Source organism: Melanostigma gelatinosum (genome assembly GCF_949748355.1).
Source record: "Melanostigma gelatinosum genome assembly, chromosome: 12".
Lineage (NCBI taxonomy): Eukaryota > Metazoa > Chordata > Actinopteri > Perciformes > Zoarcidae > Melanostigma > Melanostigma gelatinosum.
This window is the reverse complement of record NC_136645.1, coordinates 447,282-465,509: the sequence shown is the minus strand read 5'-3', so window position 1 is coordinate 465,509 and position 18,228 is coordinate 447,282. Positions and strand designations below refer to the sequence as shown.

General features: G+C 43.1%; 1 protein-coding gene across 2 annotated transcripts in view; it reads left to right on the top strand.

The window, feature by feature from the left end:
* The window catches only part of cul9 (cullin 9), a 40,849-nt gene extending 22,896 nt beyond the window's left edge, over positions 1-17,953 (top strand). For both annotated transcript variants that reach the window (XM_079280507.1, XM_079280506.1), the window contains exons 29-45: positions 101-272; positions 1,761-1,906; positions 2,936-3,062; positions 3,159-3,364; positions 6,961-7,208; positions 8,383-8,500; positions 9,250-9,498; positions 10,781-10,921; positions 11,023-11,187; positions 11,283-11,446; positions 11,531-11,624; positions 11,881-11,955; positions 12,146-12,256; positions 12,358-12,475; positions 12,561-12,694; positions 14,073-14,164; positions 16,879-17,953. In XM_079280507.1, the coding sequence (XP_079136633.1) occupies positions 101-272; positions 1,761-1,906; positions 2,936-3,062; positions 3,159-3,364; positions 6,961-7,208; positions 8,383-8,500; positions 9,250-9,498; positions 10,781-10,921; positions 11,023-11,187; positions 11,283-11,446; positions 11,531-11,624; positions 11,881-11,955; positions 12,146-12,256; positions 12,358-12,475; positions 12,561-12,694; positions 14,073-14,164; positions 16,879-17,092 (2,574 nt within the window). In that variant the 3' untranslated portion in view covers positions 17,093-17,953. The remainder of the gene's footprint in view (positions 1-100; positions 273-1,760; positions 1,907-2,935; positions 3,063-3,158; positions 3,365-6,960; positions 7,209-8,382; positions 8,501-9,249; positions 9,499-10,780; positions 10,922-11,022; positions 11,188-11,282; positions 11,447-11,530; positions 11,625-11,880; positions 11,956-12,145; positions 12,257-12,357; positions 12,476-12,560; positions 12,695-14,072; positions 14,165-16,878) is intronic.
* The last annotated feature ends 275 nt before the right edge of the window (positions 17,954-18,228 follow it).

The window sequence follows — 18,228 nt, the reverse complement described above, 5'->3', positions numbered from 1 at the left end:
CCACACAACCTTCTCCGGGTTGTTTTGGTTCAACGTGTTTGAGTTGACATGACACTGACACATGTGTTTGATCCTGTTTTTCCTTTTGTTGTTTCTGCAGATGATGGAGGAGGAGTGGGCGGAGTCAGAGGAGGAGGTGGAGGTCCAGGTTCTGGTTCTGTCTCCACGTTGCTGGGCCGTGTCCTCGCTCTGCTTCCTGGACGAACCCACAAAACAGTTTCCAGACGAACTCTGCTCCTACCTGAACCAGTTCGCCCAGTTCTACACTCACAGTCAGTAACCCGTTCACTCAGTCAGTAACCCGTTCACTCAGTCAGTAACCCGTTCACTCAGTCAGTAACCCGTTCACTCAGTCAGTAACGAGTTCACCCAGTTCTACACTCACAGTCAGTAACCCGTTCACTCAGTCAGTAACCCGTTCACTCAGTCAGCAACCCGTTCACTCAGTCAGCAACCCGTTCACTCAGTCAGCAACCCGTTCACTCAGTCAGCAACCCGTTCACTCAGTCAGCAACCCGTTCACTCAGTCAGTAACCAGTTCACCCAGTTCTACACTCAGTCAGTAACCCGTTCACCCAGTTATACACTCACAGTCAGTAACCCGTTCACTCAGTCAGTAACCCGTTCACTCAGTCAGTAACCCGTTCACTCAGTCAGTAACGAGTTCACCCAGTTCTACACTCACAGTCAGTAACCCGTTCACTCAGTCAGTAACCCGTTCACTCAGTCAGTAACGAGTTCACCCAGTTCTACACTCACAGTCAGTAACCCGTTCACTCAGTCAGTAACCCGTTCACTCAGTCAGCAACCCGTTCACTCAGTCAGCAACCCGTTCACTCAGTCAGCAACCCGTTCACTCAGTCAGCAACCCGTTCACTCAGTCAGTAACCAGTTCACCCAGTTCTACACTCAGTCAGTAACCCGTTCACCCAGTTATACACTCACAGTCAGTAACCCGTTCACTCAGTCAGTAACCAGTTCACCCAGTTCTACACTCACAGTCAGTAACCCGTTCACTCAGTCAGTAACCCGTTCACTCAGTCAGTAACGAGTTCACCCAGTTCTACACTCACAGTCAGTAACCAGTTCACTCAGTCAGCAACCCGTTCACTCAGTCAGTAACCCGTTCACTCAGTCAGTAACCCGTTCACTCAGTCAGTAACGAGTTCACCCAGTTCTACACTCAGTCAGTAACCCGTTCACCCAGTTCTACACTCACAGTCAGTAACCCGTTCACTCAGTCAGTAACCAGTTCACCCAGTTCTACACTCACAGTCAGTAACCCGTTCACTCAGTCAGTAACCAGTTCACCCAGTTCTACACTCACAGTCAGTAACCCGTTCACTCAGTAACCCGTTCACTCAGTCAGTAACCAGTTCACTCAGTCAGTAACCAGTTCACCCAGTTCTACACTCAGTCAGTAACGAGTTCACTCAGTCAGTAACCAGTTCACTCAGTCAGTAACCCGTTCACTCAGTCAGTAACCAGTTCACCCAGTTCTACACTCAGTCAGTAACCCGTTCACTCAGTCAGTAACCAGTTCACTCAGTCAGTAACCAGTTCACCCAGTTCTACACTCAGTCAGTAACCCGTTCACTCAGTCAGTAACCCGTTCACTCAGTCAGTAACCCGTTCACTCAGTCAGTAACCCGTTCACTCAGTCAGTAACCAGTTCACTCAGTCAGTAACCAGTTCGCCCACTTCCACACTCGGTCATTAACAAGTATGACCAGTATAACCAGTATGATGTGTGTCTCCAGGTCAGTCCATGTTCGGCCTCAGTCACTGGAAGCCTCGCCGTCTCCAGTGGACTTGGCTCGGTCACGCTGAGCTTCAGTTTGGCTGCTGGAAGCTTCACGTCTCCACTCTGCAGATGTTCATCCTGCTGCAGCTCAACAGCCAACAGGTGACACGTGATACGATGTATTGTACGATATATGATACGATGTGTTGTACGATGTATTGTACGATATATGATAAGATATGTTGTACGATGTATTGTACGATATGGTGTAAGATATGTGGTTTCACGGTATTTTTTAAGATTCTGGCGGTTTCACGGTATATCACGGTATTGTTTTTCTATATGTTTATAGAGGCTTACTCTACTGTCAGGAGTACATGGAATATCCAACATGTTGATGTCTTCATGTATGAAGGCGTTGCTCACTAGAGGAGGTGCTGGTTTGTTCCTCTGATGTTGGGATAGCAGTTTGGCTGAAGTGTTGTGGCCCCGGTCAGACGTACCTTGAATCCAGTGTTTTAATCATTGCTCTGAGTCTCTCGACTGTCTGTAGCGGGACCAGGTCCTTGCAGAGCTGCATCCTTATTGCGTTGGTAATGTCGCTCCACCGCTTGCTCTTCTTGTCATATGCAGCCTCGAGCTAATGCCTCTTCAAGCGATGCGTGACCCTTTAGCTTCACTGCTTCACTCGCGCCAACCTTACTGGTTGACGACCGTCATCGCACTCTTGGTATTCCAACTCGTGTTTTCTGCTGAGGTGATGGAGTAAGTTGCTCGTGTTACCACCTGCGGCAACAACAGTGGCTCGACAAACTCACAAAACGTCAGATTTGTTAAAACCCGAACACGTCCAAACAGCAGAGCCAGCTCCTCTCTTGGGCTCAGACTCTATCGGTGCATCTCCGGTCTGTCTTTGTTCCTCCTGCATCGCTCTGTTCTGTTCTTTCATGTAACGTTACTGTAGCGACGGATCCTCTCCCAGCTGCTAGCAGACTGTTGTGCTAGCGGGCTAGCTAGCTAGCTAGCGAGCTGTACCCAGCATGCTGTTCGGCGGTGTAATTTTATATATCTGATGTATAACGTGATATAACCTGTGTGTGGTGGTGCGTTCACTGACCGTGGGCTCTCTGATGTATAACGTGATATAACCTGTGTGTGGTGGTGCGTTCACTGACCGTGGGCTCTCTACAGGAGGTTCCGGTGGAGGCTCTGCTCCAGGCCACCAGCCTATCAGCTGCCGTCCTGCTTCACGCTCTGCTGCCTCTCATCAGTGACGGAGGACCTCTGACCTGCAGCCTGCCTGAGGAGCCTCTCCAGGGTCAGACTCCTCACGAACAATGACATCCTCTACATCCTCTTCATCCTCATCCTCCGCCCTGACTCACCCCCCACCCCCCCCCCCGTCTGCTCTCAGGTGTATTGCAGGTGAACCAGCAGGTGGCGTCTCTCAGTGTGGACGGCGTCCTCGCGTCCGTCCGGCTGCTGCCCAGACAGACGTACCTGAACGTGGACGAGGACGTCGCCGGCACGCTGGAGAGGAAGAGGAACTACATCTACTGTCTGATCGTCCACATCATGAAGCGGGAGAAGGAGATGCACATCGACAACCTCGTCTTCAAGGTTTGTGCTTCCCCCAAAGCATCATGGGAAGTGTAGTTCCAAAGCTCTATGACCACGTTTCAAGTTGAATCATACGATATGTTATACGATACTAGGGCTGCAACAACAAATCGATAATAATCGATCATTAAAATAGTTTTCATTATCGATTATCAAATTTCATTATCGATTCGTTGCTTCGCGCGATTATTACGCCACTCAATAAGTCGCGGAGATGTTTGAGGAAAAAAAAGGAAAAGCAGAGCGCAGGTTGTTGTGAAGTGGAGCTTCTACTGACGACCAACACACGTCTGGTTTTCAACGGAACACTTTACTTCCTGAAAACTGCAGTTTAACAACTGTTACCGTGAACAGACCCGACATATACGTTCGGTTTTCACTTATCGTTGTCATTGTTGTCGTATCATAGCACGTAGCATGCATCATGCTACTTCCTGTCTCTTCACAGTAAAATCACTTCCGTTTTCATGCTCTTCACAATAAAAGTAAACATGCGATCAAACAATTTACAACGGAGGAAAGAGCATCGGACCCGTAACGTTGTTCTGAAACATGGCGGAGGAATCAGTACGACCTCAGTGGTCCACGGTGTGGGAGCATTTCACACGTAATACATTAAAAGTGTTCATTGCAAGATATGCAAAAGCGACATAATATGGCACGGAGCACCACGGTGATGATTCAGTTTGTGAGTGTTGTGTAGAGAACAAGTTCTCACGTTCAAACAAATCCTGTTCAGTTTTCTGATTTGTATTTTTCTTTATTTTTTATAAATTATTTATTGTTCTGACAGCTCAGGTCCCTTTAAACTAAAATATACATTTTTGTTCACGTGTATGTTTTTTATGTTAGTTAATTTGTTTTTTTGTTTTTTAATTATTACTTTAACAGCTCAGGGATGTTCAAGGAGCAACCTGAAGATCGGTTCTGTTTTTGAATAAAGGGTTGGAAATTAATGCTTTTGGTTTTTTTATCCGATTAATCGAAAAAATAATCACCCGATTAATCAATTATTAAACTCGTTAGTTGCAGCCCTATACGATACATTATATTATACGATGCATTATATTATACGATACATTATATTATACGATACGATATATGATAAGATACGATATATGATAAGATACATTATACGATACGATATATGATACGATACATTATACGATACATTATATGATACGATACGATACATTATATGATACATGATATGATACGATACATTATACAATACGATATATGATACAATACATTATACGATATATGATACGATACATTATGATACGATATATGATACAATACATTATACGATACGATATATGATACGATACATTATGATACGATACATTATACGATATATGATACGATACATTATGATACGATACATTATACGATACGATATATGATACGATACATTATACGATACGATACATTATGATACGATATATGATACGATACATTATACGATACGATATATGATACGCTACATTATATGATACGTACATTATACGATACGATATATGATACGATACATTATACGATACGATATATGATACAGGATATGATACGATACATTATACGATATATGATATGATACATTATACGATACGATATATGATACAGGATATGATACGATACATTATACGATATATGATACGATACATTATACGATACGATATATGATACGATACATTATATGATACGATACATTATACGATACATGATACGATACATTATACGATACGATATATGATACGATACATTATACGATACGATATATGATACAGGATATGATACGATACATTATACGATATATGATACGATACATTATACGATACGATATATGATACGATACATTATATGATACGATACATTATACGATACATGATACGATACATTATACGATACGATATATGATACGATACATTATATGATACGATACATGATACGATACATTATATGATACGATACCTTATACGATACGATATATGATACGATACATTATACGATACATTATATGATACGATACGATATATGATACGATACATGATACGATACATTATATGATACGATACCTTATACGATACGATATATGATACGATACATTATACGATACATTATATGATACGATACGATATATGATACGATACATTATACGGTATATTATACGATATGCGATACATTATATTATACGATATATTCTATTATACAATACACGATATTATACGATATACGATGTGATACATTGTATTGTACGATACGATACATTATATTATACGATATATGATACGATACATTATATTATACGATATGAGATATGATGCGATACATTATATTATATTATACGATATATTATACAATATACGATACATTATATTATACGATACGATGCATGATATACGATACGATATATGATACGATTCGTTATATTATACGATACATTATATTTAGTGCTGGGCAACGATTAAACAGAGGATTTTCTTCGTCTCCATGCCGGCGGCTCTGCCAAGTTCGTAACAGACGCCCAGAGATGGGTTAGTTACCTCGGCAACGACCACTGAAACAAAGGTCAGAGGTCACGATAATCTACTATATATTAGTGCTGGGCAATGATTACAATGTTTAATCGCGATTAATCGTATTGTTATGCACAAAGTTCAATCATGAATTCTAAAGTAGTGTATTGTGCACTTTTATTTTGAAAGTACTGCTATTTGGTTTGTAAACACTTTAAACATGTCAGGTTGTTAGCAGCAGTATTCCCTTTACACACTAGCAGTTATAACAGTTATAATGATTCTGATCATAGATATTCTGCCGGTGTTCATAACTTTATCTTCATGTGTAAGAGATGCAGCAGGAAGTGACGCTGCACAAACAGCTGTTCACCACTCGCTGCCCGGTTCTTGTGTTAAAAATGTGGGCTTAATAATAAAAAAAAATAAACTGCGTTAGCGCGCGATTAGATAATTGTCGGCGTTAATTAATGACTGCGTTAAAGTGATAATGACCCGTTAACTTGCCCAGCACTAATTATACGATACGTTATACGATAAATTATCCGACACGTTATACGATACGTTAGATGATAAATTATACGACAAATTATACGATACGTTATACGATACGTTATACGATACGTTATACGATGCGTTATACGTTAAATTATACCACGCGTTATACGTTAAATTATACCACACGTTATACGATACGTTATACGATGCGTTATACGTTAAATTATACGATACGTTATAAGATACGTTATACGATACGTTATACGATGCGTTATACGTTAAATTATACGATACGTTATACGATAAAATTATACCACACGTTATACGATACGTTATAAGATACGTTATGTTATACGATACGTTATACGATGCGTTATACGTTAAATTATACGATACGTTATAAGATACGTTATACGATACGTTATACGATGCGTTATACGTTAAATTATACGATACGTTATACGATAAAATTATACCACACGTTATACGATACGTTATAAGATACGTTATACGATACGACACGTTATACGATACGTTATGTTATACGATTCGTTATACGACATGTCCCCGTCCCCCCTCCAGGTGCTGGACTCGTGTCAGAGACAGGAAGCGTCTCGCCCTCGTGGTGCCGGGCGTTTCGGCTGCAGCACCGGTGACGTGCTCTCCTGCATCGTGCACGTCATCGGCAAAGGCTGCGTCCGCCGCAATGAGGAGAACCCGCACATCGTGGAGTACCTGCCGGAGGATCCGTCCACGCCGCAGAAGGGCCAGGCCCAGTTCTCCTTCAGCCAGACCGATATCAGGAAGGACGACGACGGGGCCGACATCAGGTGTGACTTCTGACCTGTGACGGTCAACTCTGTCGTTTTAACTTAATTTAGTTTCTTCAGACACGAAGAAGAAGCTTCAGTTTCCTGTTTGTCTTCATCTTCGTCCCCTCGTGTCCGTCCTGTCCCTTTAAGAAGCCGTCCTCCTGCTCTCGCTGTGGTTTCACATTTCACTCGGTTCGTTTGAGGAAGTGATTGTGAAATAAAGTGTCTCCTCTGTTCTCTCAGATAAAAGCAGATCTGAGCTCAGTTCTTATTTATGTTACGTTCTTCAGCTTCTTCTGACTCATTCAAACTAAAGTCTCGTCCTGTAATTCCTCCAAAAACAGACAAAATGTAAAATGTTTAATTTTCTACAAAAAGAAAATAAAGAAAAGATTTAAACTTTTGCTTGTTGTTTTTTGACTTCTTTGGAATAAGTAAGATCATTAATAATTTACTGATTTATGAGGATAATTTAACTTAGATATTCATAAAGAATCAAAATGTAACTTTCAAACAAATGAACGTTAAAATAGAAACCACATGTTTGTGAAGATGTCCAGAATTATTCGTAATATATGTGACATTCTGAATGAATCACTTTGCACACAAACAAAACAATAAAAATCGTCATAACTCTTAATATTAAGTGTTAAACAAGTTTCTGTTTTGTCAGTTATTATTCTCGGTTTTAATAATAAACTACAGACTGGATGAATTTAATAACACAATTCATTATAATATGTAACACTTAAGATTAAGTATGGATGTAATTTTTTTTACAATAACGAAAACAGTCAGTCAGTGGTGGGAAGCTGGTGAGGGATCTCTCAGAAGCAGACAAACGGTGAATTTCATCTCAACTATTATGAATATTTTGGGGGAAATAAGCAACAAAATCTGATTTGAATTGAGAACATCATGATGTAGATGAAACTTAAATCAGCTCTCCCACTACACAGATTTGTTCAATGTCTCCTGTTGTGTCTTTCTACTATTCTTTTGATTATTGTGCTGCATGAAACATTTAAATTGAGTCCAGATCCGTAAGCTCTGGTGACTCAATTTATTGATAGAACCCAAAATCACAAATCAGCCTCACGGGGCTTTACAATCTGTACAACATATGACGCGTTTTATTTGATCTTAAACATGGATTTATCAACCCTCTTATTAAAGTGTGTGTGTGTTGCAGTCTGATTTCAACACCTCGGCGGTTCGAGGACGGCGTCCTGGACGCGGTTCTCTTCTCGATGGGTCGTACGATGACGCAGGAGGAAGTCCGTCAGCTGATGCAGAGGACTGTCCAACAGGTCAGACTGTTGTGTCAATAAAGATATTTGAATCGAGTGTCTGGGAGAGACTCATGCTGTTCAGTTTGATTTTTGTTATTAAAGTGACGAGTGGAGGACATTTACAGATGTCTCTTGTTGTGGAATATTTCTATGAATAGTCGGGAGAAGAGTGTCAAAGTGTTATCAAATCAATGTCAAATGAAACAGAGTCTGGATGAACGATCAAAGCTGTAATAGTCAATTTATTTGCTTGCAAGCAAAGAGAACACAGTCTCACAGACACATCACGTCATCTGTGAGAGGTGCTCTGAATAACACAGTCAGATGCATGTACCTTTATACTGCTTCCTTTGATTAGGTCACTGTGACCCAATCAAAGAGTTCAGTCACAAGAAATACAGAGTCTGAATAAGCCTGTTTTACCATCACACATCACATATGCATACAGAGGGTCATGCTCTTCAGCTGATGCTGATCAGGAAGTACCGTAATCTAGACCTCTGTGTGTCGCCGTCTTTGAAGACAGAAACAATGCACAGGAAAACAGATAACAAGATAACACATAACAAATACAAGACACCTGGATGCAAAACTGATAGAATCATCTACTCAAATAGGTTTTGTGCCTGCACTTTTAAAAACTTACATTCTTCAATCCTAAAGCATAAGACGATGACATATTTTCCCATAACACTCTGAGATGGGATTATTTTCACTGCAAAACAGAGACGGCAAAAAACAGGTGATGTTGTCCTTTCTGTCCTCAGGTATCGGGGACTCTGAGTCTGGACCTGGACCGAGCTGAACACCTGCTGGTCTACTGTAAGTGGAATGTGGACCTCCTGGTTCAGCGCTACACCGACGACCCCGACACCGTCGTCACGGCCGCCGGACTCGAGAGCAGGAACCCTCAGCTGCCTTCTAGCTCCGCCCCCACCTGCCCGGTCTGCCTGGGCCCTGCCCCCCCCGCCAAGGAGCCGGGGCCCTCGCTGAGCTGCATGCACTACTGCTGCAGGGTGGGGCCACATACATGAGCTCGTTGGTTGTTTGTTGTTGGTTGTTGGTGCTTGTTGGTTGGTGCTTGTTGATTGGTGGTTGTTGATTGTTGATTGTTGGTTGGTGCTTGTTGATTGGTGGTTGTTGGTTGGTGCTTGTTGATTGGTGGTTGTTGGTTGGTGCTTGTTGATTGGTGGTTGTTGGTTGGTGCTTGTTGATTGGTGGTTGTTGATTGGTGCTTGTTGATTGGTGGTTGTTGCTTGTTGCTTGGTTGTTGTTGCTTGGTGGTTGTTGGTGCTTGTTGGTTGGTGCTTGTTGATTGGTGCTTGTTGATTGGTGCTTGTTGATTGGTGGTTGTTGATTGGTGGTTGTTGCTTGTTGCTTGGTTGTTGTTGCTTGGTGGTTGTTGGTGCTGCTTGGTGGTTGTTGGTGCTTGTTGATTGGTGGTTGTTGATTGTTGATTGTTGGTTGGTGCTTGTTGATTGGTGCTTGTTGGTTGGTGGTTGTTGATTGGTGCTTGTTGATTGGTGCTTGTTGATTGGTGGTTGTTGATTGTTGATTGTTGGTTGGTGCTTGTTGATTGGTGCTTGTTGGTTGGTGCTTGTTGATTGGTGCTTGTTGATTGGTGCTTGTTGATTGGTGCTTGTTGCTTGTTGCTTGGTTGTTGTTGGTTGTTGGTTGTTGGTTGTTGGTTCATTGGTGGTTGTTGATTGGTGATTGTTGGTTGGTGGTTGTTGATTGGTGCTTGGTTGTTGTTGGTTGGTGGTTGGTTGTTGGTTGTTTGGTGGTTGTTGATTGGTGGTTGTTGGTTGGTGGTTGTTGGTTGGTGATTGTTGGTTGGTGGTTGTTGGTTGGTGGTTGTTGGTTGTTGGTTGTTGATTGGTGGTTGTTGGTTGTTGGTTGGTGGTTGTTGGTTGGTGATTGTTGGTTGGTGATTGTTGGTTGGTGATTGTTGGTTGGTGGTTGTTGGTTGTTGTTGGTTGTTGATTGGTGGTTGGTGCTTGTTGGTTGTTGATTGGTGGTTGGTGCTTGTTGGTTGGTGCTTGTTGGTTGGTGCTTGTTGGTTGGTGCTTGTTGGTTGGTGCTTGTTGGTTGGTGCTTGTTGGTTGGTGCTTGGGGGTTGGTGCTTGTTGGTTCATTGGGGGTTGGTGGTTGTTGGTTCATTGGTGGTTGTTGGTTGTTGGTTCATTGTTGGTTGTTGGTTCATTGGTGGTTGTTGGTTGTTGGTTCATTGGTGGTGGTTGGTTGTTGGTTCATTGGTGGTGGTTGGTTGTTGATTATTGATGGTTGTGTGTGCTGCAGTCGTGCTGGCAGGAGTACCTGACGGCGAGGATCGAACAGAACCTGGTGATGAACTGTAACTGTCCAATCACAGACTGCCAGGCTCAACCCACCTCACTGTTCTTCCTCAGCATCCTCACCGACAAGGACACCGTCGCCAAGGTAACCACCAACTCACAGAGATCAATGATCTGTCTCTGAATCAGTTCATGATGTCGCTGTGAATCACCCTCTCTCTCTGTCTGTCCCCCCCCCCCCCTCAGTATGAGAGTGCCTTGCTCAGAGGCTACGTGGAGTGCTGCTCTAACCTGACGTGGTGCACCAACCCTCAGGGCTGTGATCAGATCCTGTGTAAGGAGAATATGGGCAGCATGGGGACCTGCTCCAGGTGCTGCTGGTCCTCCTGCTTCAGCTGCAACTTCCCCGAGGTCTCTCTCTCTCACACACACACACACACACACACACACACACACACACACACACAGGTATGCAGCTCTCTGAAGGTAACCCCCCCCTCCTCTAGGCCCACTACCCAGCCAGCTGCAGCCACATGTCCCAGTGGATGGATGATGGAGGTTATTATGAAGGCATGACTATGGAGGCTCAGAGCAAACACCTCGCCAAGCTCATCTCCAAACGCTGCCCCAGCTGCCAAGCTCAGATCGAGAAGAACGAAGGCTGCCTACAGTACGTACTCGCCTGTGTACTCGCCTGTGTACTCGCCTGTGTACTCACCTAATGATGATGATGGGTGTGTCCCTCTCTCCTCAGTATGACCTGTGCCAAGTGTAACCACGGCTTCTGCTGGCGATGTCTGAAACCCTGGAAACCGACTCACAAAGATTACTACAACTGCTCCGCTATGGTTGGTCCACACACGGTCACGTGACCACAGCTGGTCCAGACACGGTCACCTGACACGGTCACCTGACCACAGCTGGTCCAGACACGGTCACCTGACTATCTATCCAGCTCTTTTAACAGAAGTCTCAAACTGCTTCTTACGAAGAAGAAAAGACGATAACAAAATGTTCAACCGCCCAAATAAAATGTGTGAAATGAAGAGAAAACTTTCTTTCCTTCTCTGAGACCTTTTCACACTCGTCATCTTGTTTCTACAGGTGAGTAAAGCAGCGCGGCAGGAGAAGAAGTTCCAGGATTATAACGATCGATGCACCTTCCACCACCAGGCCAAGGTTCTTATTGTTGTTGTTGTTGTTGTTGACGGCCTGTCTTCTTACTAGCTTGTTAGTCAGCTCAGTAGTTTGGTTCACATCTCAACCGGCCTTCCCAGTACAGAGACCAGAAGAGACCACTATGATATATCATGTATATACATGTGACCCTGCAGCAGTGAAGAGGTCTCAATGAATGCTTCTGTTGCAGGATTTTGCGATCAACCTGGAGAACAAAGTGTCGTCCATTAATGAAGCTCTGCAGATGAAGTCTTTGACATTCGTCATCGACGCCTGTAAAGTCCTCGCTCAGGCTCGTAAGGTAACACCACCATCATCTTCATCATCATCATCCGACTGTGATGATCCTCCTGCTGACGCGACTTGTAAATGGATTTATTGAGCCCTCATCGCTGTCTGCAGGTGCTGGCCTACTCCTGCGTCTACAGCTACTACAACCAGGAGACGGAGAAGATGGACGTGATGGAGCAGCAGACGGAGGCTCTGGACCTGCACACCAACGCCCTGCAGATCCTGCTGGGTGAGACATTCTTGTTATTCTAAGCACAGTTTATTATGTTTGGACTGGTCTTACTGGTGTTTACTGGTACTTTCTGTGTTCTCAGAGGAGACTCTGCTGCAGTGCACTGACCTGGCCTCATGTGTCCGGCTGCTGAAACCAGAACACTTGAACACGGGACTGGAACTGATCCGGCGCATCCAGGAGCGCCTGCTGGCCATTCTGCAGCACTCCACCCAGGTAACCAGTCTATAGACTGGCTGAGACCAGTATAAACCGGTCTATAGACTGGCTGAGACCAGTATAAACCGGTCTATAGACTGGCTGAGACCAGTATAAACCGGTCTATAGACTGGCTGAGACCAGTATAAACCGGTCTATAGACTGGCTGAGACCAGTATAAACCGGTCTATAGACTGGCTGAGACCAGTATAAACCGGTCTATAGACTGGCTGAGACCAGTATAAACCGGTCTATAGACTGGCTGAGACCAGTATAAACCGGTCTATAGACTGGCTGAGACCAGTATAAACCGGTCTATAGACTGGCTGAGACCAGTATAAACCGGTCTATAGACTGGCTGAGACCAGTATAAACCGGTCTATAGACTGGCTGAGACCAGTATAAACCGGTCTATAGACTGGCTGAGACCAGTATAAACCGGTCTAGAGAGACGGGCTGAGACCAGTATAAACCGGTCTAAAGAGACGGGCTGAGACCAGTATAAACCGGTCTAAAGAGACGGGCTGAGACCAGTATAAACCGGTCTATAGACGGGCTGAGACCAGTATAAACCGGTCTATAGACGGGCTGAGACCAGTATAAACCGGTCTATAGACGGGCTGAGACCAGTATAAACCGGTCTATAGACTGGCTGAGACCAGTATAAACCGGTCTAGAGAGACGGGCTGAGACCAGTATAAACCGGTCTAGAGAGACGGGCTGAGACCAGTATAAACCGGTCTATAGACGGGCTGAGACCAGTATAAACCGGTCTATAGACGGGCTGAGACCAGTATAAACCGGTCTATAGACTGGCTGAGACCAGTATAAACCGGTCTATAGACGGGCTGAGACCAGTATAAACCGGTCTATAGACTGGCTGAGACCAGTATAAACCGGTCTAAAGACGGGCTGAGACCAGTATAAACCGGTCTAAAGACGGGCTGAGACCAGTATAAACCGGTCTATAGACGGGCTGAGACCAGTATAAACCGGTCTATAGACGGGCTGAGACCAGTATAAACCGGTCTAGAGAGACTGGCTGAGACCAGTATAAACCAGTCTATAGACTGGCTGAGACCAGTATAAACCGGTCTATAGACGGGCTGAGACCAGTATAAACCGGTCTAGAGAGACGGGCTGAGACCAGTATAAACCGGTCTATAGACGGGCTGAGACCAGTATAAACCGGTCTAGAGAGACGGGCTGAGACCAGTATAAACCGGTCTATAGTCAGTGTATGTCAGTACGTTTGTATTATTATTATTATTATTATTATTATTATTTTAACAATACAAACCACCTCAGTTTCTCTCCAGTTAAATAGCAGTTCAGCATCACCTGTCCAGACCTGTTTACTTCCAGTACCAGTTCTCTACGTTTCTGTCTGCTCCAGGACTTCAGGGTGGGTTATCAGTCCAAGAGCAGCCAGGAACCAGAATCCACTCAGAACTCCAACCTGTCCAACAACAAGGACGCCAACAAAGTGTGAGTATGACACCAGAACAGAGAACCTGGAACCAGAGAATATAGAACCTGGAACCAGAGAATGTAGAACCAGAGAATGTAGAACCTGGAAACAGAGAATGTAGAACCTGATAACCTGGAAACAGAGAATGTAGAACCAGAGAATGTAGAACCAGAGAACACAGATATTTTCATCCAGGAATAAAAGAGTAAGGCAAGGCAAGTTTATTAGTACAGCACATTTCAACAACAAGGTAATTCAAAGTGCTTCACATGAAACCATTAAAAGCATCAAAACATAAGGCAAAAGAAAAGGAGATTTAAAAACAATTAAAGAAACAGTGCAAGAAATAAAATACAGTAGTAAAATGCAGAAATGCAGGAAATTGATTAATATATTAATTGAATGTGGTTCAATTAAAGGCAGCAGCAAACAGAAAAGTCTTCAATCTTGATTTAAATGAGCTGAGGGTCTCAGCAGACCTGCAGCTTTCTGGGACTTTGTTCCAGATATGTGGAGCAGAAACACTGAACGCTGCTTCTCCATGTTTAGTTCTGACTCTGGGAACAGAAAGTAGACCGGTCCCAGACGACCTGAGGGGTCGGGATGGTTCATAAGGTAGCAGCAGATCAGAGATGTATTTTGGCCCGAAACCATTCAGTGCTTTGTAAACCAACAGCAGGATTTTAAAGTCAATTCTTTGTTGGACAGGAAGCCAGTGCAAAGACATCAGAACTGGAGTGATGTGGTCCACCCTCCTGGTCTTAGTGAGGACTCGAGCTGCAGCGTTCTGAATCAGCTGCAGCTTTCTGACGGATTTTTTACAGAGACCTGTAAACACACCGTTACAGTAGTCCAGTCTGCTGAAGATAAATGCGTGGACAAGTTTTACACATCCTGTTGAGACATAAATCCTCTAATCCTTGATATATTCTTCAGGTGATAGGAGGCTGATTTTGTAATTGTCTTGATATGGCTGTTCAGGTTGAGGTCTGAATCCATAACTACACCAAGATTTTTGGCTTGGTTTGTGGGTTTTAACATCAGTGACTTAGGGCTGGGCGATATGGCCTAAAAAAAAAATCTCCGATTTTTTTACAAAAAATCCGATTCACGATTTAAATCGATTTTTTTCCCCCAAATTTTTTTGCAGATGACAGAAGCTGTTGAAAACAATTTTTTCTTTTATTTTGTGATGATTTTCCCAAGTAGGTTGATAAAAATAAAGTGCGAACAAAACCTGAACATTGTAGAAAGGTGCCTGTAGTATACAAAAAGTATTTGGTCACTCTTTTGTTTGCCTGAATCATTTAAATATAAAATTAAATTAAACATAACATTAAATGGCATTAAATAGTAGCCTTCCATTGTAAACAACTGTGCAAATGTAACTTTTTACAGTAAGCTTTTCTAACTGAATACACTGATACAAACACAGCATGAAATAAAATGTATATGACCCTTTAACATTCACATTTTCAAAAGTGCAACATCTGATCTAACATCAACATAACATATTTTGCACAGTAAATAAGTGCATGTAAACAAAATCAAGTGCATTCACAACATAACCAACAGTATTAAACAGTAGTGCATGTTTTTTCTAAATATTTTTTGCCAGGAAGACAAGCCTGTCTACTACCTCTGGCTTCAGGCATGCACGGTGGCATGTAACAATGCCCCCCCCCCCACACACTGAAAAGCCTCTCAGAGGGGGCACTTGTAGCTGGCACAGAGAGGTATTTCTTTGCTAAAGTACTTAGCCTTGGAAAGTTAAGTTGGTGACGCTTCCACCAGTCAAGTGGATCGGTGTCTGGGTCAACCTGCTGGACCACAGGTCAGTTGTTGCGGAGTAGAATGACATCCCCTCCAGCTCCGCAGAGATCCTTTGGCGTGTACTATTGTACAGCCGAGGCAAGGCAACGTCAGACAAATGTTTACGGCTTGGTAGCACGTATCTGGGGTCCAAAGCTTTGAGACGGTGAATAAACCCCGGCTTTTCCACGGTGTATATGGGCACCATATCTTTTGCGATATACATCGCGACTGCATCCGTGATGGCTTTCCACCGGGCACTCTTCTTCTCATGCGGAGTACAGTTGGTGAATGTCTCCAAAATGCTGGGTTGTTTTTGTGAGGTGGCGGCGGCAGCAGTGAAGCTGCTGGCCGCCATTGTTTTAGTTTGTAAACAATGCGCGCGCACTCTACTACGGGAAAAAGGGGTGGGGGCGATTTTCTCGATTTTCAATAAAACACATCGCCTTAAAGCACACATTCGAATTAATCGATTAAATCGATTTATCGCCCAGCCCTACAGTGACTGAAGCTGAGCGGTGATTTTCAATTGTTCGTCCTTGGTACCGGAAACAATTACTTCTGTTTTATCTTTGTTTAATTGAAGAAAAGTCTGGCACATCCAGTTGATTTGTTCAATGCAGTTACCCAGCCCTTGTATGGGATTATAGTCCCCTGGTGACATAGTTATGTAGATTTGTGTGTCGTCTGCATAATTATGATAACACACTTTGTTGTTTTCCATAATCTGAGCTAGTGGAAGCATGTAGATGTTGAACAGAGGAGGCCCCAGTATTGAACCTTGGGGAACACCACATGTCATTTTAAATGAAGTAGCAAAGTGTCTTGGAGCTGAAGACACTTTGTGTGTTGTATTTGATTGATGGTCTTCATATCGCAGAAATAAGACTGATATTCATTGTGTTTGGCTGTTTCTCAGATCGAAGGCGGACCGAGCGTCGGAGTCCGGAGACTCGGACAACAACAACAACGGTGTTGAGGGCCGCGAGGAGAACGAGGACGACGAGTACGACGAAGAGTACGTCCCAGAGTGGCACGAAGACTACGACGAGGACGACATCGACGAGGACGACTTCTTCTCAGACGACGACGAGTCCGAGAACCTGGAGAGAGACTTCAGCCCCTTCGACTGAACCGGGGGAGAGAGGGGGACTACAACACGGCCACGCCCCCTCACCTGAACCCCTCCCACCGCCAACGCCAACACTGCTGCACTGACTTCCTACTTCCTGTATTTCACCTTCTGTGTTTTCAATAAAATCAAAGTACGGAACGAGACGAGGGTCATATGAAGAAAAAACTGTTCCGAGTTTAATATTTAAATTCTGGAGAGAAACAAATCTTAGTTTAGTCTTTAAATTATAAATACTAAGTCAATGCTGACATGAAAGTCATGATATTAGTTCTGTTTATTTGTATTTTTAAAATCTGCGTAAACAGATTAAACACGGTCTAAAACCAGTTTAAACAGTTTGAAACCAGTTAAAACCGGTTTAAACTCAGTGTAAAAACAAGTTTTAACCAGTTAAAATGGTTTAAAACCAGTTAAAACGGGGAGATTTTTACTTATGGGACAGTTTGGATTTAAAATGGCAGAACTGATTTTATGGATTGGAGAACTTTTCTTTTCCTCCTCGTGGTCTCTCCTGGATCTGGACCCGGTTGTGGATCCGATAATGAAGGATCTTCTGTTGCTTTGTTTGTTTCCTGCTGCTGATCAAAGGGATTATTGATCTAAAGATGTATTGTTTCACGCTCTGCCTTCATTTATTTTCAATGACAGTAAAGACTAAACGTTTTTTTACGTGTTTGGGGAGTCTGATGTTTCTAAGGAACCTGATCCTGATCAGAGTCTCTGAAGTATCACTGCAATAACCGATCAATCCATCCAGCTCAGATGGGGGTCTGGTCTGAGTCCAGCTGGTATCGGCTTCCTGTTTGTTGATCTAAAATGTTCTTCTGGTTTCAGCATCAAACTAAATAAAAGCTTTTTCTGCTGCAAAACGAGTTTATTTTATTAAATTTAATGTTTATTTTATTATATTTATATTTAAAGTTTATTTTAATGTATTTATATTGAAAGAGTTAATTATATTTATATTTGAAGATTTAATTTAATTTTATTATATTTATTTTGAAAGTTAATTGTATTATATTTATATCAGGAGATGTAGTGACTATTTCCACCGCAGGGAGGAGGCAAGGCACTGTGGCGGCTAGTCTGCCATAAAACCCACAAAGAAGAAGAACGTCATACCAACACTTCCGT